This window comes from Ctenopharyngodon idella, chromosome 9 (genome assembly GCF_019924925.1).
Source record: "Ctenopharyngodon idella isolate HZGC_01 chromosome 9, HZGC01, whole genome shotgun sequence".
In the NCBI taxonomy this organism is placed as follows: Eukaryota; Metazoa; Chordata; class Actinopteri; order Cypriniformes; family Xenocyprididae; genus Ctenopharyngodon; species Ctenopharyngodon idella.
In genome coordinates, this window is record NC_067228.1 from 22,077,695 (window position 1) to 22,102,704 (window position 25,010).

The 25,010-nt window shown below is 39.1% G+C and overlaps 1 protein-coding gene across 1 annotated transcript; it reads left to right on the forward strand.

The window, feature by feature from the left end:
* On the forward strand, window positions 1-23,861 carry wnt6b (wingless-type MMTV integration site family, member 6b). The gene is made up of 4 exons (XM_051904640.1): window positions 1-1,931; window positions 9,059-9,279; window positions 17,160-17,464; window positions 22,399-23,861. Exons 1-4 carry the CDS (start codon window positions 1,852-1,854, stop codon window positions 22,858-22,860), a joined length of 1,068 nt encoding a protein of 355 aa, XP_051760600.1. The 5' UTR covers window positions 1-1,851; the 3' UTR covers window positions 22,861-23,861.
* Window positions 23,862-25,010: the final 1,149 nt, after the last annotated feature.

The window sequence follows — 25,010 nt, forward strand, 5'->3', positions numbered from 1 at the left end:
AGTATATCATTGCTAAATTGAGCAATTCTGGTTTTCTTTCAGGAAATTTATTTGCCTTCAGACCAGAATTGATCGCCGTTCCTCTGCAATTAAACTATCCCTCAAGACAGGCAGGTTATCTTCCCTCTTTTATGTAATGAAAAATTGTGCTGCAACACACCTGCACCTCAGACAAAACTGCTCCATATTTGCCGCTTTGAAGCTGGAGGGAAAACAAAGAGTGAAAATCAAAAAGACCTGACCCTGAGATAACAGATAAACAGCCTATCACATCTCCTTTCTGCTCCCAGCTATCTCAAACGAGATATGAAATTAGAAACAGAGCTTCCATCTTTGATTTTACCTGTATGTGATGCAGTACATCACTGTATCTGAATCCAACAGTAAAGTGAGACTTCAAAAGCAGGGAGGTCTTGGATTTCAATTCGGGACCCCCTGGCCATCGGATGGATGAGGTAGAGCGTGTACGGCGAATGAAGACAACATCACAATGAAGAACTGTCTTGAGAGCCACAAATTACTTTGGGAGGACAGTTAATGAGGGTGATAATACAGATCTTCGCAGATGATAGATGAGAGGACAGCTATTACAGGCCAAATGTGTGAGATTTATTGCTTTGTTTTAAATGCACTACAGGCTAAATATGACTGTTTTTTTATGATTTGATATGTTCATAAATCATTATTTAAACAATGGGGGGCTGGAATGCAAAAGCACAAGCTGAATGGAATTTTTGGATTGTCTTTCTACAACAATTTTAAATCTTAAAATATTTGATAATGTTTCTGAAGAAGCAAGGCGGCATGAAGGCTAAGTCACTTGGAGTGAGCTGGGAAAGTTACTAGATACCTGAGCACAAGTGTGTTCATTCACAGTAATGTAATACTGGAATAAAGTGTGTCACCATTGCTCACACTGTCTGGACTGTATAACTGAACCAAACATGACTTCTTATCAGAGGCAGTTATTTATATCTATTAAATGAAGCATGTATACCAAATTGCATTTTTATTACATTCTTTAAAAAAAAAAAAAACAGTATTAATAGCTTATTTCATGACAACTTTATTTATCTTCTTTCATTTTTTCATTATTTATTTAAACAGGTCTGTCATTGCTTCTACAGATTTTAAATCTCTAACTCGGCCTGCTATAATGTTGTCAAAAAATAAACAATGGACATTCATAATGGGTAGTGTACTACCTGATCCTCCAGAAACTGTAGATCAGAACCGTTTTTTCCTGTATGACAAGGTTCCTGACTCAAGCCCCGGGCGACGTCACTGAGTGGGTGATGAGCTCTGAATTTCTTACACCACGAGAAAAAAGGTCCCCAGCTGAAGGCAGGAAAAAAGTGTGACGAGAGGAGCACGAAATGCCTAGACGTCTACCTGTTTGGATCAGGATGAGATCTGGCGCACTCGAAGAAGGGCGCGCGCACACAGGTTCAGCACATGGCACTCAGATCAACAGTTTTGCTCTTCAAAAGAAAAACTGAATATTTTACATTCCAAACGGAAACGCTTTTTTAAAGCATTTTAGTAGTTCGAGAGGTTTGACTACATTCCATTAACCTAATCTAAGTGCACTTCTGCCTGGAATTTTTCCTTAATTTATCTGTTTTTGATGGATGAAGATCTCCAAGAAGTAAGAATGATGATGCTGACGACTTTCCAAGCGGATTTTGCGATCGTCCTCACCCGATGATGTGCTTCTTGGAAGTGTATTATTCAGGGGTGCTGAATCTTCTCAGACATTATCAAACTTTCGCACAGGACAAGCCTTTTTCATCTCTGGACTAGTTCTTCAGCATCAGACGTACACTTTTGTCCTTCGACAGGCATCTGACCATGACGATTCCACTTTCCAGAACACAGCTTGCCCTCTTCTTTATCCTGCTTTGTCCAGTCAACATTATCGGGCTCTGGTGGTAAGTAATATCTCAGGCGCGCGCTCAGTCGCCTCTAGAAATTCCAGTAAGCTCCATGTTTAAAGTTCGATCAGTGTGATTAGAGAAACTTCAACGTTATAGTTTAGAGATGAGTTTAGAGACTCTTCGTTCCGGGTTATCGCATGATTATTCTTTAAAGAAACATCCCTTAACAATAAATGGTTATCTGGTTCAACAAAAAGCCCTCTTCTTATCATGAAACATCTTGTTGTATTCCTGAGTGGGTTCTCTGGAGGTTAAAAAGTTGAGATCAGTGTGTTGGTTTTTGAAGTCTGTAAACCATGCAGCATAATATAGATTGTTTTATAAAGAACTAAAGAATAAAAAGCCATTTGTAGAACTTGTAAAGGCTCTTTTTGACATTAGGCTGTAAAACATTCTGTTTCTGTTTCACCTTTATTGTTAAAAGTGCTTGTGGTGCAGTTTTGCTGATTACAGGCATAAAATTAATTTCTGTACACAATATTGTCTATGATTTGGTGCCTTATTTACATACTCTGAAAACTGTTCACTTTTAAAATATCAATCACTTTCCTTTGAGCACTTCTCACAAAATCAAAATGCAAAAGTTGAGAATGAGTTATTCACAGTAAATAACTGCACAGATAATAAAAACATTTGAAAGATTGCATTTTTGTAAAGTGCTTGTTTAGTTAAATGAAAGTGAATTAAAAAACGAAAAAACAGGTGGATAAGGAGGTCACTAAAAAGGTTAATATATTTGAAATCTGTACAGAGAAATTTCCTGTGATAGTTGTTGTCGTTATCGTGGGTTTACTAAGGGTTAAGCTGTACTCTGTTTCAGAGATAGACACATCAGGTCAGAGTTGGAATTTTAGCTGGACCTCCGGGCTGTGGGTGTCATCATAAACTACTCCTTCCCTTAACACTGAAATGCATGAGTTTGACAAGAGGGAGAATGTTTGATAAACAGAGACAATCCAAAGTGACATATTACCTTTAACAAGGGTGTTGTTTAAATTTGAACTTTCAAATTTCCACCTTATACAAAGTCAGCTGCACCTAAAGCTCTCCTCCCACGTCTTACGCACACACACTCTCCTTCATACACCTGGATGTCTAAAAACGTTTGCAGAGACAATGATGCTTTCTTTGGGGCACGACGCATGCCATCACAAAGCTCTCGTCTGGTGCTGGGCTGTGCCGAGGGTCTCTGACAGACAGCGTGCCATTCACATGCTGAGACTGAGAGGAGATGAAACGGAGGCAGATAAACTGGCTCTCAGGACTCTGATTGTGCTCTGATCTGAAGGGCTGAGAGCTGAGTGCTTGAGGAAGCGATGGGAAGCCTCACCTCCTCTGGAGTCTTCGGGGTCATGTGCTGGCAGCCTGCCAGGAGTCTGTCGGACAGGTGTGCCTGTGCACGCGCCATACCCTTTTGCTTTTATGTCTGTGTGTGTGAGTCCACTCTCAGTCAACATTTTTGCATTTAAATGCCCGTGTGTGATCTCAACCCAATCTGTTCCTTCACACTGTCTTTATTTTGTTAAAGCAGGGTTCAATCTCAACCTTTTTGACTTGAAGGCTCCCATTGTCCAACACAATATTCAAAGGCCCCTCATATAATATTTCCTCCAGTATGTTCTGCTTTAATAATGAAACATATATATGTCAATATTAGGGCTGTCAAGTCGATTAATCGCGATTAATCGCATCTAACATAAAAGTTTGTGTTATGAAACTGAGATTTATAGATCATCTGAAAGCTGAATAAATAAGCTTTCCATTGATGTATGGTTTGTTAGACAATATTTTGCCGAGATACACCTATTTGAAAATCTGGAATCTGAGGGTGCAAAAAAAATCAAAATATTGAGAAAATCGCCTTTAAAGTTGTCCAAATGAAGTCCTTAGCAATGCATATCCACTCACAAAAAATAAATTTTTGATATATTTACGGTAGAAAATTTACAAAATATCTTCATGGAACATGATCTTTACTTAATATCCTAATGATTTTTGGCATAAAAAAGAAAAAAATCGATAATTTTGACCTATACAATGTATTGTTGGCTATTGCTACAAATATCCATGTGCGATATACATATATTTATACATACATTTTTTCTTTTGTCAAATTAACTTCAATAATTAATGTGGTTCAGATAACATAATATTTTGAGTTTCTGTTGATTAAACCAATCGCCTTCATTGTATTAACTCAAATTTTTTATTTCAATGAACTCAAAATTTTAAGCCAACCAGTTAACTTACTTTTTTAAGTTAAACCAACAATTCTATTTTACAGTGTTACACACACACACACACACACACACATATATATATATATATATATAGACACATATATTATGTAAACAAACATTTATGTTAGATGCGATTAATCACGATTAATCGATTTGACAGCACTAGTCAACATATTAAATTAATTAACCATAATTGTTTTTGCAGAATTTTAAAGGACTGTATTTTCTGCCATAAAACATTTTTATTGAATTGATAATAATAATAATAATAATAATAATAATAATTAAACTTTGCAGTTAAAATAAAATAATAAACTTAAAAAATATATTTAGTTTACACCTTGATTTTGTGTATTTTAGCATTTTAATTAAGTTACAGTATTTTAATATAACTTGATTTAAATAATTTAAGAACCTCTGTATTAAATGTATAGTTTACCCAAAAATGACAATTCTGTCATTTTTCACTCACCCTCCCTCACTCAAACCTGACTTTCTTTCTTCTGTGAAACAAAAAAGAAAAATGTTTCAACTGTTTTTGTCCATACAATAATACATACAAGTCAGTGGGGTCCAAAACAACAAAATTGAACCTCACTGACTTTCATTGTATGGAATTTTTTTTTTCAAAATATTTTTTTCTGTGTTTCACAGAAGAAAGAAAGTCATACGAGTTTGGAATGACATGAGGGTAAGTAAATAATGACAGAACTGCCATTTTTTTATCCACTCACAAGTATCCTATTGGACCTAACCAATGTATGTGAGTGTGTCCCAGATTGCACAGTCTCCTCTAAGATGTTCAGTCTGGGAGAAGCGAATCTCATTTGGAGAATGGAGAGATATCCAATCAAGCGGCCTTGAGAGATGGATCAGATAACGATTGGATGACAGCTGCTTGGCCCGTTTGGCCGCACTTACATTGTTTCACCTCCGAGCATTTGTCTGCCGCTCTCCTGTTCTTCGGGTTTGTCCCATCTGCGTGTGACGGACAGTGTCGTGGTGATGGAGTTGCGCAGCGCCGTGGTTCCACTCGCATGATTTAGTGGCGCACTCCAAGACAAGATTGTGCCATGGCTCTGCGCCACGCGCCACAGAAGTGAACCCAAGCCACTCTGTGCAGTTCCAGCCCTGTCGTGACTGACTTCATATCCAGCATACTTGAGGGATTAAGTAGGGATGAATTTCGCTCTTTCACAAAGTGAAAAAAGAAGAGACTTATCTGTAACCATGCAATTCATAATGTAACCTGAGGTCTCAGCAGGCGCAGAGGATGACGGGTCTATGAAAAGATAAATGTGCATGTGTATGTTCGCACTGATTATTTGGATAACTTCTCTTAATCACAGTTCCCCCCCCCCTCTGTTCCCCTTCAGTATTATCTCTCTCATACATCATGGTGTGGCTTTTTTTTTTTTTTGAATATTCCTGATTGCACAAGTTGGGTACATCCTTTTCCATGTTATGATTAGGCCCCATCTCCCGCTTATCACATCCAGGAGTCTCACTTAGATAAAGGAGAATGAGGAAAGAGTGGCTTTGAATAAAGCAGTGAGGATGATGGTTGATCATCAAGGTCGTGTGGTCCACCTCTGCTTAGATACCAGCCTTACGTGCTGACCTCGGATCAGCATCCCCTATTAAAATCCTAATGTGAATCACTGTATGAGAAATGGCTGAAGTGATCGTCATGTTCAGATTGACTCTTTCTGCAGGCATGTTCTTTTGTCTATTGTTATGTCTTTGGCCATGGTCGTGGCTGGTTTCGATTAGAGCCAGGGAAGGGATGGTTCATCAGACACAGATGAATATCTTCATCTCTATATCACCCAAGCCATAATGTGACCACATATGCATCCCAGGGCCGCTTTTGTGATATTCAAGCTTTCCTTTAAAAGCCAGCGCTTTGCCTCGCCCCTTCTGACTTGGAAAGAGAGAGTCGCTCCAACACTGTCTGCTCTTTTACGAGTCTACACCTCCTGCTGTAAAATGTGGTTCCATTATTTGAGCAGTGATCCTGGCGCTGAGAAACTCACAGGTTTGTGGGTAATCAGAGACTGCAGAGAAGAACATTGTATCTGCATGTGCAGATCGAGATGTGTGAGAGATAATAGAGGCATTGGTGCATGCCTGTTTGTTGAGCACTATAGGAGCACTTAGGGATGAATTGGCCATAGAGAGCACTAAGACTTTTCCTGGTGGGCTGCTAGACTGTCGAAATCAAATTGAAATCAAACTTCAAAAATTTTTAAAGGGAAACATTGTTATACTGTCTTTAAAATAATAAAATAAATATAATCAAATGTGCCATCAAGAAATAATTAAAATGTAGTTTTAAAGGATTAGTTCACCCAAAAATAAAAATTCTGTCATTAATTCCCCCCCCCCCGTCATGTCGTTTCACACCCATAAGACCTTCGTTCATCTTCGGAACACAAATTAAGATATTTTTCATAAAATCCGATGGCTCAATGAGGCCTCTATTGCCCGCAAGATAATTAACACTTTCAAATGCCCAGAAAGGTACTAAAGACATATTTAAAACTTTTACGTGACTATGGTTCAACCTTAATGTTATGAAGCTACGAGAATACTTTTTGTGCGCCAAAAAAACAAAATAACGACTTTATTCAACAATATCTAGTGATGGACGATTTCAAAACACTGCTTCATGAAGCTTCGAAGCTTTACGAATCTTTTGTTTCGAATCAGTGGTTTGGAGCGTGTATCAAACTGCCAAAGTCACGTGACTTCAGTAAACATTATTTTACATCATAAACGTTACAAACCTTACATCATAAGTGTATCGAAATGTTTTGAAATTTCAATGGTTCACGTGACTTTGGCAGTTTGATACACGCTCCGAACCACTGATTCGAAACAGAAGATTCGTAAAGCTTCGAAGCTTCATGAAAAGTATTCTCGTCACTTCATAACATTAAGGTTGAACCACTGTAGTCACATGAACTGTTTTAAATATGTTTTTAGTACCTTTCTGGGCATCTGAAAGTGTTAATTATCTTGCTGTCAATGCAGGCCTCACCGAGCCATCGGATTTTATCAAAAATATCTTAATTTGTGTTCTGAAGATGAGCGTGTGTGGAACGACATGAAGGTGAGTAATTAATGACAGAAATTTCATTTTTGGGTGAACTAACCCTTTAATTATGGAGAATTTATACATGGGCCACTATGATCATGCACTGATATACAACAATGCATTACTCTTAATCAGCTCAACTTTGAAAAAAAAAAACTTTATATATATATATAGCATTTTTTTCAAAGTTGAGCTGAGTAAGAGTAATATATATATGGCTTTACAGAAGTTATGCATAATGCATAGTGATAGTGTTTAGCGTTAACTAAAATCCATCATCTCCTGCAAATTTTTGCTATAGGCAAAAAGTCCAAAATTCTCTTCAGGCGCCGAATACAAGTAAAAATTGACATTGGTAAGCAGTATGTGCCAATTGGCCTGTGAATTTATTAGGAAAAGCAACATAATACATGGTTTAAGTCAAACTGTAAAAGCAATAGTCTGACCCTCACTGATTGGAGAGACATGAGTGATTCAAAAGAAAGACTAAAAAACTGTATAATAATTTTACTTTTAAAACTGCCCATCAAAAGATTATTGTTTTGTTGTTGTTTTTTTAACCTTTACTCCATGTGGCCACACATATGTAGAATATTCCTCATTAAACCACTGCAATATGAGCATTTGAAATTGGACAAACAGGGATTGGCTAATGTTGTATGTGATGCTAAGAATGACAATGTAATCTTACTAATATACTGAGGGAAAAAATAGTTAATTAATTCTTTTGTTATTGGGAGAAAATATTTTTTAATAAATTAAATTTAATAAAAGAAATTTAAATTAAAATAAATGTACTTAATTTCACTCTATAACATTTTCTTATGTGCAATGAAATGAATCCAATGTGCCCTTTAGCACATGTAAGCATATATCACGGCAAAACACACTCGCGCTGCTCCATGTCCAAAGACTTCTGTTGAGTGGTCATATGTAAATGAAATATTAGGCCTATCAAGATGGGATGCATCACTTGTAACGCCTGTTATCTCCCCTCTCATATTTCTTATCAGACCGCCATGGAAGGCGACTGGCAAGAGCGTTGGTTTGACTTTTTAAAACAAACTCGCACGGCAGATGAATGTTATTAGTCTGAAAGATTAGCCTTGACAGGGGTGAATGAAAAGCAATGAGGTATTCGCACAGAGCTCTGCTCCCCCAGACGGCAACGTAATGATAAAAACCGACTTCAGCTGCACGGATCACAGACGCTGAACTTCACTCCAATGCGGAGAGAGTTATTAAAAAGAAAGAACCGGAGGATTGTGCCGTTCTCACATTACGTCATAGCGACTGTCACGGGAAGCTCTGGCAGCCCGCTCCACGCTTTGGACCTGAGGCCTCTTCTCCCATTAGCAGTTGAAATAAACAATTGATTCAAGTGTAAACACACGTCTGTCGTCACTTTTGATAAAACCCAGCAATTAAGATGCAGCTTTTTTGCTTTAAATGTTATCTGTTTATGTTCAAAGGGGTAATACGATTACCGCTGACATTATAGTGTGTCTGACTCTAGTAGTTGTCTTTTTTCTGTTTATTTTCTTTGTCATCTGCTAGGAACAATGAGTGTGCCTGAAAACCACGAAAAGCCTAAATGAATGAGGATCTGCTCAGACCTTAACGTGAACCTTGCAGTAAAGCAACAGAACATTAAATTTATAATGCTTTACATCATTTAAAGTGGTTTGTGTGCCGTGCGGTTTGAGAAGATAACCGCACTTTATCTTGTGAAACCTTATGTAGTTCAGATGAGTCATCTGATGAAGCTTTGTTGGTTTCAGGGCAGTGGGGAGTCCCTTGGTCATGGACCCGAACAGCATCTGCAGGAAGACCAAACGTCTGGCGGGCAAGCAGGCCGAGCTCTGCCAGACCCAGCCGGAGATCGTCAACGAAGTAGCCAAGGGCGCCAAGCTGGGCGTGCGGGAATGCCAATACCAGTTCCGCTTTCGGCGCTGGAACTGTACCAGCCAGAACAAGTACTTTGGCAAAATCCTCCAGCAAGGTGAGCATTTGTCCTGACGTAGCAAAAGAATCCACTCTCCCAGGTTCTGCACCTAAATTAATCAATCTTTGTCTCGATTATGGGTCAGCGACGTCTCTCTGAGGGCATGAACTCTGGCCCCGAGACCTGTGCCCTCTTTTCAGAATGTTTGATCCAAGTTCATAAGAGAACAAGGACAGCTGTTGTGTCCGGTTTACCTCAGTGCCTTTCTTCTGTGTTAAATTGCTCTCTAAAAACGATCCCCAAATTGCATAATCATTGATCTGCCACATTTTTCAGCCCTTTGAAGAGTAATAAACTAACGTAACCTCTACAATTAGGCCGTCCTCTCAGGGTTCAACTCCTCCCTTCTCAAGTTTGAAAACTTGTTCATTATTTTACCCCACAACAGTGGTGTTCATGCTAAAATGTCGGCCATTATCCAATATTTTGTAAACGTTTTCTTTTAAAGATCTGATGAACAACCCAAAGGGCGAGTGTAAATGCTTTCCAAGATGCATGTGAGACGGATAGAAATCCAATCAAGAGGTGGTTTGATACATAATAGGCAAATGCATCTGGTAGTTCAGGCCACAGTTTATGAGAACTTGACTTAAATTTGTAAATTTTCACAAAAATCAGCACATTCTTAGAGCAACTGTAAACTTGTTCCTTCAAATCTGATTGGTTGATTGGAATGTTGTTCCAGGATCAACAAAGATGCTAATCCAGGAACTCGTTGCACTTGGTGAAATCACATTCACCTTGCAGAATACAGTTTTTGCAATCATCTTTTTTAGCTTCTGATGAGTATGCATGAACAAATCATTAAAGGTTGTGTTAGTATGAATTTTAGATGCTGCATGTTGCAGCTATTCTTTTTTAAACAGTTTAATTAGTTGTCACCAATAGAGGGCACTATTTTGGCTCAACATACTGTGTCCTGAGCCAGCAGGGTATGAGATTAAGATGGACAGTAAATATTTTGCATAATTTCACTTGAGTCTTCTCTTTAGACATACCCATATCCCAGTGATGTATAGAGATGCAGGCTTGTCATATCCAGGTCTGGAGCGGAGAGTTCACGATTTGGCCTCCAGTGTGGACGTGTTCACACACGGATTGCAACATGATTCCTCTGTCTGCATCAGCCCATCTTAGACTGAGCACTGGAGACTGCCTCACAAAATGGAAATTAATCATAAATTCCTCTGTGTCTATAGGTGAAGCTTAAGTGCTCTTCTGTTTTCATGCATTTACCACAATTACCGTAAGACTCTGCTCTAATGACCACGTGTCAGAGCTGAGAGCTCTGCTAAAGCAGGTTTACTTCCTGCACCGTGCAATAGGGTTGTACAAAGTGTCTCACATATTTCTTCCATTGCTAAATAACTGGGGGCTATTTTCTTCCCCTATTCAAACATGTAAACCAGAGCTTGTTTTCTTGGCCCAAGGGAGCGGCCTTCTAATGCCAGAATTTGCTGGAAATGCTGCCGGCTGCTCTTACATGTTGTCTCCGAGGTTGTAATGAAGTCGTTAAAATCGCTCAGAGACAATATGCGGTTCCAATTAGAAACCCCAGAAATGATGAGGACACTGTGTGTGCGTAATTTGCCCTGTCACCTCAGGAATGTGCCTCATTATTTTTGCTGTCAAGACCTCTTGTTTCTTGTCTGTGTCAATGAGTGTATGGTATCGTGCATTGTCTGATGTACAGAGGTTACTGACATTTTTCCTTAAGGTCAGGTCTCAGAATGGTAACACGCATGTGAATTCAAATTATATTTTCATTTATGGCACAAATGGTATCCATTGAGTCTGAAATTTAACTGAAATTTCTATACAAATTATCTATATGTATATATATACATAGAGAGAGAGAGAGAGAGAGAGACCAGTGTTTTTTTATTTTTTAAATATTTTGTTTTAAGCATTTAATATACTCTACCATTCAAAAGTTTGGAGATGGTAAGATGTTTTCAAAATATACTTTTTTTGTAAAAAAAAAAATGTTTTTGTAAAGTCTTTACTGTCACTTTTGATCAATTTAATGCATGCTTGCTAAACAACAGTATTACTTTCTTTAAAAAAAAAACAACAACTTTTGATATATATATATATACAATATATATATATATGCTGAAATTTGAATCTGAGTCTGAGAATGAATGCCTTTGTTTTTTCTTTAATCACATCTTATCTTGTGAGATAGAAGTTACATACAGAAGGTGCATGATCCCCCTGGTATTCTGTAATAGGACCCAGAGTTTCTCTCAAATTTTACCATCAGCAATAACATCCTCACATCAGCCATTTGTTCAGCAGATGTGTTCGGTATCTTCAGTAATCTGATAGTGATTGTGAACTAACATTTGAACTCGTAAGTATGCGTGCATTCAAGAAAAGGGCAGGGAGAGAGAAAAAGGGAGAAAGAGGCAGAGAAAAAGATAAAAAGGTAAGCTTATATCAGATAACAATGCAACAGTGCATCTCCAAGCCCAAAGGCAAACCATTTTTGCAAGCATTAAGACTATAAACTCTCTCTTTTTTTATATAATCCCATTTCAAACCCCTAATGTATGCAACAAACCTAAGCACAAAACACACTCTGTAGCTTGGCATTCACTTTATTTCCAGCCCCACTGCTGGAACAGGTCAGAGGCCGCCAGGCCGGTGTACTCAGCATGAAGGACTGCATGAATATGTGTTATCATTTAAAGGGACAGCCAATCCTGTTGTAATGGATCCCTTGTGCACTCAAGAGTAACTGTATTGGACATATTTGAGGGTTGAGACAGTCCATTTGACGTCAGAGGTCACTTCATATTGTTAGTGTGAAAGCGAATTTTCAAACCCTGAATCTGACTTTCTAAGTTCACTTGAAAGGTGGTATAGGTTACGCTTAATGGGTTAGTTCACCCATAAATGAAATTTCTGTCATTAATTACTCACCCTCATGTCGTTCCAAACCTGTAAGACCTTTGTTCATCTTCAGAACACAAATTAAGACATTTTTGATGAAATCCGAGAGCTTTCTGATCTCCCTTTACACAGCAACGTCATAACAAATTTCAAGGCCCAGAAAGGTAGTAAAGACATCATCAAAAAAGTCCATGTGACTGCAGTGGTTCAACCTTAATGTTATGAAGCGACGAAAATAATTTTTGTGTAAAAACAAATAATAACTTTATCAACAATTTTCTTCTCTTTCTGGTAAGTCTCCTATGCTGTTGACCATTGTAAACACAGTGCAGCACTTCCGGGTTCTACGGCAGAACGCAGACTCAGTATCTGCGTTCTGCACTGTGTTTACAATTGTTTTCAAGTCGTTATTTTTGTTTTGTTTTTGCGCACAAGTATTCTTTGTTGCTTCATAACATTAAGGTTGAACCACTGCAGTCACATGGACTATTTTAACAATGTCTTTATTACCTTTCTGGGCCTTGAAATTTGTCATGACGTTGCTGTGTATAGGGAGATCAGAAAGCTCTCGGATTTCATCAAAAATATCTTAATTTGTGTTCCGAAGATGAATGAAGGTCTTATGGGTTTGGAACGACATGAGGATTACAGAAATTTCATTTTTGGGTGAACTAACACTTTAATGTGGACCCTGAGAATAGCCTACGAATTACTCATATTATCCATCAGCATGTGCGTGTGTGTAGCTTTGGTTGCCTTCAGTTGATAAAAGTGGATCCCAGGTATGCAACAAGATCTGCACAGCATTAGAGATTTTCTCAGCCCTCGCTGCATGCAGGCAGCACATGGTGGCAAAATAAATCAATCAAAATGATTCCCGCCCGTCAGCACTGGTGGAGCCGCTGGAGGGGCCCTGCCTTCTCTGCATCTCTTTTCATCCTGCAGCCCCATGCTTCATTGACTCAAAGATTGAGTATTAAAAAAATATTTGCTAATTCTCACAGAAGCCCCTTCTGGCATTAAGTTCTCTCTCTCTTTCCTAGGCAGGCCTGGGCATAGACAGCTGCACAAAATTTGTTTGGAATTTGTGTCTTGGAGGAAAAAATAAGAAAGGGAGGTGAAATCAAGAGACTTTTTACCCTCTGTCTGTCATGACAACCCCTGTCTTATGAATGTATTGGATTAGATTAGTGTGGATCCAGAGGGGCGAATTTTGTCTTTGTAGTAGTATAAATGTTAGATGATACAGTGTTTACAAAATATTGTTTGATCATGATATGTCTGACTTTCAAAAAGGCTGAGCCTCTGAGGTAATATCAGGGTTGCATGAACATGGAAAATCTGGAAATATCAGGAATTTTTGAAAGTAATGGTAATTTTAATAATGATTATAAGCAGTCTAGACCTGCCTTTCTCTAAAATATTTATTCAGCTAGTTGCTTCTGTAGAGTAAAACTTTCCCACAAGCCAGCATTATGACAGGAGTCTGTCCATTGAGGGTCATAAGAGACATATACAGCCGTAAGTATAATGGTTTAAATCTACTCATTTAAAAGATCTGTCATGGAATTCTTATTTTTAAAAATCCATATCTGATATTCATGAATGACTGGAAAAGATCATGGAAACCAGCAGTGGATGAGTGACAAGACATTGGTCCATTAGTTTTTATATCTGTTGTGTCATGTTAGATAGCTCTACCCAGAGTGAGATCTCATTTGTCCAAAATCTTGCTCTACATGTACATATCTGTTTTAAGAAAACAACTTTCATTCTCTTTTAGTTAACATTATTTACTTTTCTTGTCATATGATTGATTAGGTCTACTTACTGTAACAATTTCATTGCATTACCAACATGCCAATGCTGATATAAATATGAGGATGAACATGATCAAAGATGGATTTTGAGGTATACAGATAAACAGAGAATATATTTTTGCTTTCTTGGCGGCTTAGGAAGTAAAAGCAGACTAATGGCTTCATTGAAAGTAATGATGAACTTTCATGGATTCACTGAACTGAAGAATTCGTCAGATGGATTCATCAGACTCATTCTAACCAGTAACCTCTGAACCTCTGAGTCTTTTGAATCATTCATTACAAAACCAGTTCATAGGAATAATTTGTTTCTGAATCGGATACTACACATGTCGTGCTGTATGTTTGTTGTTGTATACAGCACATGATCACGCTGACGCTGAAATACACTGCAGTAAACACTGTACAGCATCTGTTACACTTGTGCTGCATCACAGGACTGCAGGTCCAGTTATTATTTAGTTATTATATAGTTATTATTAAGAAACATATGCAGTATGCACAGATGAATTATACACAATAAGATCTATAACATGCATCTAGAAAATAGGGTGAATTTTTATTTCATGCTGACTTTAAGCATCACATACATCTATGTTCTGATTGGCTATGATTTTACCGCATGACAAAGCATTTTTACTTTCGATGCGGAAAGATGAATGATGTTTGTTCATATGTAGGCATTATGTAATCAAAATTATAATGTATTTTTTGCATAATTCAGAAATATCAGCAAAAGATTAAGAAGGATAAATTATTGAATATAGAACATGAGCACTGCAGCTATTGATTCTCGCCACACACATGCAAGTGGTTCATGACATCCTGAACTGAAACCAAATACTGCACTGTCTAGTAATGCAGAATGGGCTGACAACCCAAACGAACAATGTTACGAGGGGTTATGACACACACACATATATATATATATATATATATATATATATATATATGGATCGTTCATGCAGCTGCATCTTTCTCCTGCCTTTTGGAAGCGAACAGGTTGGAAAGACAATAAGTGTAGGTTGTTAATGAATGATTTAGAGAGATCACTTGTAAATAAATATTAAATATTACACTCTCTGTCACTCAAATGGGCTTGCCTCAGTTTGGAGCTAATATTGCTTTCCCCCCTCTCAGGTTGTTGTTTTTACAATTGCGGAAATTACAAAAATGTAAGCTGCTGCCAATAACAGAGTTTTGGGAACACGGAATTTTGTGTCAAATTCTGGGATCACGGAATTACGAAATCCTGTTGGGACTAATATATATCAGTATTCAGAGAATCTGAGGATATGCGATGTATGTCACTGAGAGGCTGCTTCTCTTTAGAGCATTGCATTTTTGTATAGTAATGTAGTAAACAGCGCTCAGTTTGTACAGATTTCGTTGGTGTTTTGTGCGCCAGAAAGCTACAGGTGTTTCCAGGTGGGGTGCATTCAGAATGCCCATAGATGTATCAAAACAGGAACACACACACGTAACTTCACAGTATGAAGATGACAGTGGGCGTGTGAATGGACAGCTGGGATTAATATCTGTGTGTGTGTGTGTGCACTCATGAGCTCTGATTCCATTTCCACTGGCTTTAATGAATCCCATTCACTGAATCATGCGATGCAGAATTGGCACAAGACTGAAGAGTGACTGCACACTCACTGCATCCAGCGTTTACACAGGATAAAAGTCATTTCTTTCAACTCCCTTACTACAAGTTGTTAAACACATCTGTCTTTTCCAACTTTCTTGTTCTGTTCTGTCTTTTCTGTTATTCCAGAGAATTTGTTTTCAATCAGCATTATTAAATGTTAGCATTTAATAAATACTTCTAGTGAATTGGCTTATGCCCTGTCATTTTCTTGTAAAAGAACTTTTGACAGAAAGAGTACAATGTAATTTTCCTCTTAAAGTGGAAAATAGAAATATATATATTAGGGCTGTCAAATCGATTAATCGCGATTAGTCGCATCTAACATAATTAATCTTACATGTTATGTGTATATAAAAAAAATAAAAATAATATATATATATATATATATATATATATATATATTGGTTTCTGTAACCATTTTTCAATGTTATGTTCGCCAAGGCTGAATTTATTTAAAATTTAGTAAAAACAGTAATATTGTGGAATATAATTTTCATTTAAAATAACTGTTTTCTATTTGAATATGTTTTAAAATGTAATTTATTCCTGTAATGGCAAAGCTGAATTTTCAGCATCATTACTCCAGTCTTCAGTGTCACATGATCCTTCAGAAATCAATCTAATGCTGATTTGCTGCTCAAGAAACATTTCTTATTATTAATAATGTTGAAAACAGTTGTGCTGTTTAATATTTTTACGGAAACCGTGATATATTTGTATATTTATTTATTCATCTTTGGTAAATAGAAGGTTCAAAAGAACATAATTTTTTAATTGAAATGCACTGTAAAAAAGTGAGGAAAAATAGGGCCCATACTGTGTTATTATGAAGGAATTTTCCGTATTGATTTTTCACATTTTACCCATATTTTTAATCACTCATTGCATTGTGTTTTATGGTTGAAGGAAATTTCATGAACTTAAAGGATAATGTCATGGCAGAAAGTTACCATCACAATTTCCCTTTTTTTCTCACAGTGTAGAAATCTTTTGTAACATTAGAAATATCTTTACTGTCTTTGCTAAATAATAATATTAATATAAAAAAAAATCTACAATTAATGCACTTCCCAAGCGAATTTGATACGTTTTTTAAATTATTTTATAATGATTGTCTTTTCCAGGCCTTGAAATCATTATTTTAAAATTCTCCAGGCTTTCTCTGACCAAGGGAACCCTGATTTTCAGTGGTTTGCTTAATTTTTGGTTCTTTGTTTAAAAAAAGTTCTTACATATTGGAACATCATGGAACATGATTTTTAACTGAACAGCATAAGGACTGATCCACAATGCAGCTTATTCTGTCACCATACTGTATATGGCTTGTTGTGCCACAGTAGTGCTGTCACTGTGGATGAGACTACCTTGTCACAGAAATAGCCCATGCAGCTTTCAGATATCTAAAGTGCCATAATTATCAGAGTCCGATGTAACCCAGCCTGGCCAACAATCAGAAGCTAACTTTGATGTGTGTGTGTCTGTGGGTGTGTGTGTTTGTGTCTTCACAGACATCCGAGAGACAGCGTTTGTGTATGCCATCACAGCAGCGGGCGTGACACATGCAGTGACCCAGGCCTGCAGCATGGGGGAGCTGCTGCAATGCGGCTGTGAGGCCACACGGAGCAGAGGGCCGCCCCCTCGTTTAGCCAGCATTGGCCCAACCGAGGGGGTCAAGTGGGAGTGGGGGGGCTGCGGGGACGATGTGGAGTTCGGCTACGAGAAGTCCAAACAGTTCATGGATGCCAGACGGAGGAAGGGCAAAAGTGACATCCGCACACTGATAGACCTTCATAATAATGAGGCCGGACGACTGGTATGTTATTTCATGTTTATCTTGTCACAAATAGCTGTAAAAAAATTCTTGCAATGTTTTTACACAGACTTATTAATAGCTTTTTACAGTATTTTATAGGTGGTATAAATGCAATTCAATAATTGGCCCTACCTATATAAATAAACAAAAAATATATTATAAAAAACATACTATACACTACTGTTGAAAGTTTGTGGTCAGTGGTGGTGGTGATTGGGGGGTGATTAGTTAAATATTAACTATATTGATAGTTAATATTTTTATTTAGCAAGGATCCATTAAATTGATCAAACGGTAAAGACATTTATAAAGTATATATTTTTATAAAATAGTACGGTTACACTTTATTCTAAGGTGACAGTCACATTGTACTTACTCAAATAAGTACTGAGTAATATTAATTAACTAAATGTACTTACTATAGAGTTACGATTAGGGTTGTTTGGGTTTGGTTTAGGGTTAATTATGCATAATTTACTGTTATTACTATAGTAAGTACATGTAGTAACATGTAACTACGTCAGCTTAAAATAAAGTCTTACCAATAAAACTGACAAAACACATAATGTGCACCTTTAACTACACATTATCAAATGAACAACCAGTCAGTAACTCTTAGGTCTCGGATTACACTGTATTGTCTGTTTCACAATGGAGAAGCCATAGCATTGTTGTGGCGATGTTGTATGAGTACTGCAGGAAACTTTGTACGTTATTCTGTACTCATTTTATGGTTCTTAGTTGATAATACACATCAACAATAAAAAAAAAATTAGGAATTGTGATGACTAGCCAGGTAGCTTTTACAGTATTTACTTGCATGTTTTGCTAACAGCAGCCTCAGTTAGTACCTGTCACCCTCATGCAGGTTTGGCGTAATGTTTTTTTTTTTTTTTCATGTTCTTGGTACGATATCACTGTAGATAGATTTTTTGCATCGATGCATAGATGATACAAGCACAGTCGTGTGCTGTTTTGCCTGTACAACCCTTCAGAGATAGTCAAGCTCAAATGAGCAGATGGTGCACTTCAAAAGCCCAAGCATGGAAGAGCTCGGAAATGTTATGGAAATATACTTGGCAGAAGCTGAAGAAGACAGTTGAGACTAGTTTCCCAAAACCACCACTCTCTCCATTCCTTATTGTCTCGATCAACTTAATATATAAAGGTGTGTCATTTTTTTTTAAACTAGAGCTTTTTAAAATTACAGAATTATTATGTACACTAAATTAAACAAGTAAATATTATTATGCATTAAATTGATCAAAATTGACAGGAAAGACATTTTTAATGTTACGAAAGATTTCTATTTCGAAATGTTTTTTATTTTATTTTTTTGTGCTTTCTATTCATTAAAGAATCCTGAGGAAAAATGTATCATGGTTTCCACACACACACACACACACACACACACAAATAAAACAAAAAAACAATTAAGCAGTACAACTGTTTTCAAAGAATGTCATCACAGGAATAAACTACATTTTAAAATATAAACTTTACAAGTTCTTTTAAATTGTCATACTATTCCACAATATTACTGTTCCCTTTCAGTCAGTCACATTCAACGTCACGTCAGTGACTGATGAATTGGGATCTCACTTGAGAGCCCTATCACCTTCGAGTGTAAACTAAATGAGCCAATGCACAATGGCGTGCGAGATTTGCATCTCGTGCTCCGCCCCGCTGCGCAGGTATAAATGCGGAAGCGGGTGCAACACACATTCAACTTTTCGCTTCTGAGCCAAGCGGTTCAACTGTTGTGCTCTACCTGTCACTTCAAGAGTGTTATACGAGTGTCTGTGAGTGGTCTTCGGGAAGAAGACTCTTCTAATCCAGTGTTGGTGTAAAAGTGCTGCAGCGGTGGTTGCGGTCTTCCAGAGCATTTTCCTGCTGTTTCCATACAGCCTAAAAGAGCTTTGTGCTGTGCTGCGGCCATTTCCCGAGTGCTTCAGCACTTAAAGAGAGCTTAAATTTCCCTAAAAGAGCAAAACAAGGGTGTGACGTTGCGTCTTTCTAAAGATGTCATTCCACCTGTGTTTCTGGATGCGGTCTTTTCCTGGTACCGGATGACAGTCACGATTGTTGCCTCATGTGTCTGGGCATCAGACACACTGAGGTTGCTTTCGTGGATGAGTCATGTACCCAGTGCGGGAAGATGACCATCACGGTGTTGCCATTGAGACTCCAATACCTCAAAAGAGGTGAAGTCCCATTACCTATGCCCCGATCTAGATCCTCTTCTGGGCCTCAGAAGAGGGCTACTTCTGTGAATAGCTACAGAATAACCTGAGGATCACAGTGTGGGCTAACCTGCCGAGCTAGTCTCCGTCTCATTCAGGGGTCCTCCGGATGATTAGATGTCAATCATGGCATCGGAGGGTGAGCTGGAGTCCTCCGGGGATGAAGACTCGGCTGCGTTACCCCCTTCAGGGAGAGTAGTGTTGCCCGAGCCTGACCCACAGCTGACGGCTGTTCTTTCCCGGACCGCCAAGTGGAGACCTCCACAGTGTCCCGAACCCTCGAGGCTGGACGAATAGTATCTCGGGGCGGCCTGGGCTAGAATTCGGGCAGGCTAACTCTCACGTTGTCCTGAGACCCTGGCCTGGATATGTGCCCAAGGTTCCCACCATGCCTTTCAGGGATCAGGTGGTGAACCTGCAAGCGCTGCCCCTGGAGGAGGAAGACCCAGCCCTAGCTCTGCTCTTTCCCATTCGCGCTTTGCACCTATTTGTGGACCAAACGCAGAGCTTCAGGACCTCATCGACGAGCAGACGAGACGAGCAGCTCTTCGTCTGTTATGGAGGCCAGCAGAAGGGTAAGGCTGTCTCCAAGCAGAGGTTGGCCCACTGGATAGTGGATGCCATTGTCTTGGCGTACCAAACCCAAGGCATGCCGTGCCCCCTCGGGTTGAGAGCTCACTCTACCAGGAGTGCTGCTAGATTTTGGGTGTTGGCGCACGGCGCCTCGCTGACAGATATATGTAGAGCTGCAGGCTAGGTGACTCCCAACACGTTTGCTAGGTTTTATAGTCTTCGTGTAGAGCCAGTGTCCTCCCGTGTACTCGCCTTAAGTAGCCAGTAAACACTGGAGAGGTCGCTCAGTGTCTCGCTTGTTGCGCCATTCCCCTCTAAGGGCCGGATATGTGCGCTTATTCAGCTCTTCAGTTCAGTTCCCCGCATGGCAAACCCTGTTGAGTTCCTCCATCACCCTCAGCAGTCAGACGTCAGGCCTAACACTCATAAGTATGCCCATTGGTTGACCCTTGTGCTAGGCTAGGTGTCCATATGTTGTGATCCCCACGGTGATCCCATATGTGTGTTCTTCCATGGTACGGTTCCCCTGTCAGTGAGCCCATGTCTTTCCCTTGGCGGGGGAGTCCTCACTGCCATCCCTGCCGGTGTTGTCTCCCTCCTAACTAGGCCGGAGCCACCTCAGAGACATTCCATATGTTGTACTGCCCTTAATGCCCAGCCTATATGTGTAATCTCCACATGATACCTCGCTGCGGGCAAGATGTGGATTCTGCAGCATCCCTTTCCCCTTGAAAGGGCACGCTTACCCAATGTTATCCTATAGTCTTACTATATGGGTCAAGCAGAACAACAGTAAACGACTCTCTCCGCGTAAGCCCTGTCCTATCTTCCGCCCCAGTAGGTGTAGGGGGATCAGGTGGCTTACGAGGGGCACTGGAAGGGTGCTTTCGTAGGGATCCCAATTCGTCAGTCACTGACGTGACATCAAAAGTGACTGACTGAAAGGGAACATCTCAGTTACGTATGTAACCCTCATTACAGATACTCGGGAATGGAGAAGTCACGTCCTGTTGCCACAGTTGCTGCACCACCGCTGAGCGCCGGCTCACCAGCTCGGCTCCTCAGCGAAAACCTTAATGTGCATTGCACACGCTTCTGCATTTATACCTGCGCTGCGGGGCGGAGCGCGAGATGCAAATCTCACATGCCAATGTGCATTGGCTTGTTTAGTTTACACTCAAAGGTGATAGGGCTCTCTTGGGTGAGATCCCAATTTGTCAGGCACTGACGTGACGTCTCTGTTCCAAGACGTTTTTACTGTATTATAAAAGAGACTTCTTTCAAAAACATTAAAAGGTCTTACCACAAACTTTTGAACGGTAGTGTATTTACATTTTTCTTTTATATTTTTTCATATAGTATAGTGTGCAGAAAGAACTTTAAGTGTGAGTGTGTCTGTTACACCTTTTATACAGCGCAGCAGTAGTGTTTTAAAAACCCTTTTGGATAGCAATCATTATTTTTGCAATTACATTTGATGCCTCTAGTGGCATCTGTGATGCAACATTGTAACTACTTCTGTAATACTGTACAATGGAAATATCTGGTGTATGTGTGCTAGATCATTTTGAAAATCTCTTAAGATGTATGCAACTACTCTTTTCTCAGATTACTATTTTATAGTTCATTATTTTTCAGTAGTCTAAAGAGGTCTGATTTATGATTTCCTTTAAGCAATCATCAGTTGGCCAGTGGCCAAATCCTCACATTAGTTATTCACTAGTATCAGTAGTGCTTCATCTTCCAGGGGTCACTGCCTCACAGCCTCAGGTTCTGTTAGTACGGGGTCAGTCACAGGTAAATAGGCATTAAGGAGCAAGGTGGGGGCATAGACATGTTTGGCAGATAGTGATTCTCTTCTAAAGTACATCAAAGTGTTTTTTTTTTTTAATTCCCTGCGACGACATGTTTGGAATTAAAGCGAGAAAAATGTTAATGCTGCATTTATCAGATGTTAATTTAAACAGGTATAGAACTGTACAAATCTCTGTTTTCAAGCTCTCGGATTGGCATTCGGGTGGCTGGAGGCTACAAAGGGAGGGGAGAGACAAGGGTAAATTCCTTCTAAATAGCTTCTCCTTTTATCTCACTGAACAATCTTTGTGTCTTGAACTGCAGGCGGTGAAGAATTATATGAGAACTGAATGTAAATGTCACGGGCTGTCTGGCTCTTGCACTCTGAGGACCTGCTGGAAGAAAATGCCTCACTTCCGCGAAGTGGGCGACCGCCTGCTTGAGCGCTTCAACGGGGCATCCAAAGTGATGGGTGGGAATGACGGTAAGACTCTCATCCCAGTGGGGCAGAACATCAAACCCCCGGACAAGCAAGATCTCATCTACTCGGCTGAGTCACCGGACTTCTGCCTGCCCAATCGGAAGACGGGTTCCTTGGGCACACGCGGGCGAATGTGCAACAGCACGGCGTTAGACGTGAGCGGATGTGACCTTCTGTGTTGCGAGCGGGGTCACCGGGACGAGACAGTGGTCCTGGAGGAAAACTGTCTCTGCCGTTTCCACTGGTGCTGCGTAGTCCAGTGTAAAAAGTGCTCAGTTAGGAAGGAACTGAGTTTGTGTCACTAACCGAGAACCTTTGATGTTGGGATTGAGGAGAGCGATTCCAAAACAAGGATGTGGTGCCAGTGTCAGAACAAAAGAATCTAGAACATTCCAGATTCATGCATACACATTTCAAACCCCGAGGCTTTGGAAAAGCCTAGAGGAGTGTCTGACTTGTGATTCACCCCTCAGAAAACCCAGGAAGCTAGTCTCAATGTCCACTCAAGACTCAAGGGGTTCTTTAGCTGTGAAGTCAAGACATTCAGAAATTCTTATCAACAGATTGAGAAAGCTTTTGTGCATCTTTTTCTGTTAGATCAGCCCTATATATTTTATGAGTTCAGGCTGGAAGCACATCCACATCAGCAACGCAGCCACTGTGTAATGGCTGTTCATGCTCTGAAGTGACAGAACATTAAGAAAAGGATATTTGGCATATCTCTGGATATGAAAGACTGTTATTTATAAGCATTTAATATCATGACTACTTCTTGTGACTAATGCCCTGTTATTTTCTTTCAAAAGCACTTTGAGAACTTTTAACAGAAAGGGTAACAGGTCATTTTACTCTTAAACTCAAAGGTACAAAGCAAACGCAAGAGAAGCAACATGTAAAAACTCTTTATGTTTGTGAGGTATTTAATCTGTGGGGCTTTTAATGCACTTTTACTGATTCTGATCACTATTTTTCATTGGTTTGCTCCTTAGTGAAATGCATTTTCAGTGTTTTGTTTCAGTTTTGGATGTTTGTTAAGAGTTCTTGTATTGTTGACCTTATATATAATGCCTTTCAGTATGCTAACACTGCTCAATAGTTCTCAAAACCAATTGCAACTGATCATTAATGATAACGATCACAGGAATGCATGAGAAATTGTCATTGTTTTATCACCTTGATGTTTTATTTTCAATGGATATCTCACTGGAGGGTTAACAATGACATGGTTTCCATGTCTGACATCATATCTGTAGGTCATCAAAATACCATTTCAGCACCATGTTAAATAAATTAAGTGTCACCCAAATGCATTATGTTTGAAATACAATATTTCTGCAGTCTGTAGAGTTAATGAAATCAGAAAACAGAAATGTTAAGAAACAGACATAAAGAATGCAGAGCTACTTAAGGGGTCAGCCATGAGACTTTCATCAAGTGTTAATCTCAAGCACCCTGTCCTTTGTTTGGAATGTATTGCAATTTTGGAAAATACCTTCGCAAGGTATCATCTGGAGTTTGCGCTTGTGAGCCACAGACCATAGCAAAATACAATGTTCACATGCATTTGTATTAAGAGCATAAGTATAATAGACTTGAGACTGACAAGTGATGGCATTATTTAGGGTGAATTCAAGGTTCATGGGACACTTTTTCCAAGTCTTCTCAATGGCAAAAATTTTCCCGATCACTCTGAATTCACCCCTGTCTGTAGACTCCTCTAAATTTTTTAGTTGCTCTATATTATGCAACCTCATATCTGAGAAATGTGGTGGAAAGATGTTCAAGATTATTGACTGCTCTTCAAAACAACTGTTTATAAAATGATCTTGCAATAATTCGTACCAGAATTGTATATAAAAAAAATGATTGAAATAGGCATTTAATTGACAAAGTGAGACTACACTTAGTATAAAATGTGCAAATAAAGAGTCAACTGTTCTCTAACATATTCAAACTGACGGACAAGACCTGGCAAAAATCCATTTCCAAAGGTTTGTCAATAGTCTCTCTTTGTCTCCCATTTTTCCTCAGTGATAATTTGGTTGAATGTTGTAAGTCTCACATGACGTTTTGACTGGGAGATATGATCCCATTTCAGCCTGAGATATTTATATAGACAGCATAATGAAGCTTATGTCACACTTTCCTTTCATTGACGTTAAACAAATCATACAAATGTTGTTCTAACTGGCTCACTTCACACAGGGTCAAGGCTCAATGCTTCCCACCTTGCTCTCTCGCTATGGCAATTCAGAGATTTCAGCTTCAAGTGTACCGCTTTGCCACTCAGCAGAAGAAAGGTGTTGTTTTGAGTTATTTACGCAGTTGGAAAAGACTCCCTTTGTATTAGTAGAAGTCCTGCAAGTCGGCACAAGTTCATATTTTCAAGGAATTTGGGCTGTGTAGCCAACAATGTTGAAGATAGAGGGGAAGATGGAGACCGGGAATGTGCCAG

What these genes read in the sequence shown, in the direction of transcription:
- wnt6b (XM_051904640.1), top strand. Translation starts at nt 1,852, where the DNA reads ATGACGATTCCACTTTCCAGAACACAGCTTGCCCTCTTCTTTATCCTG. An exon ending in AACATTATCGGGCTCTGGTG is followed by an intron (nt 1,932 to 9,058) that starts GTAAGTAATATC and finishes TGTTGGTTTCAG; the next exon opens with GGCAGTGGGGAGTCCCTTGG. An exon ending in TGGCAAAATCCTCCAGCAAG is followed by an intron (nt 9,280 to 17,159) that starts GTGAGCATTTGT and finishes GTGTCTTCACAG; the next exon opens with ACATCCGAGAGACAGCGTTT.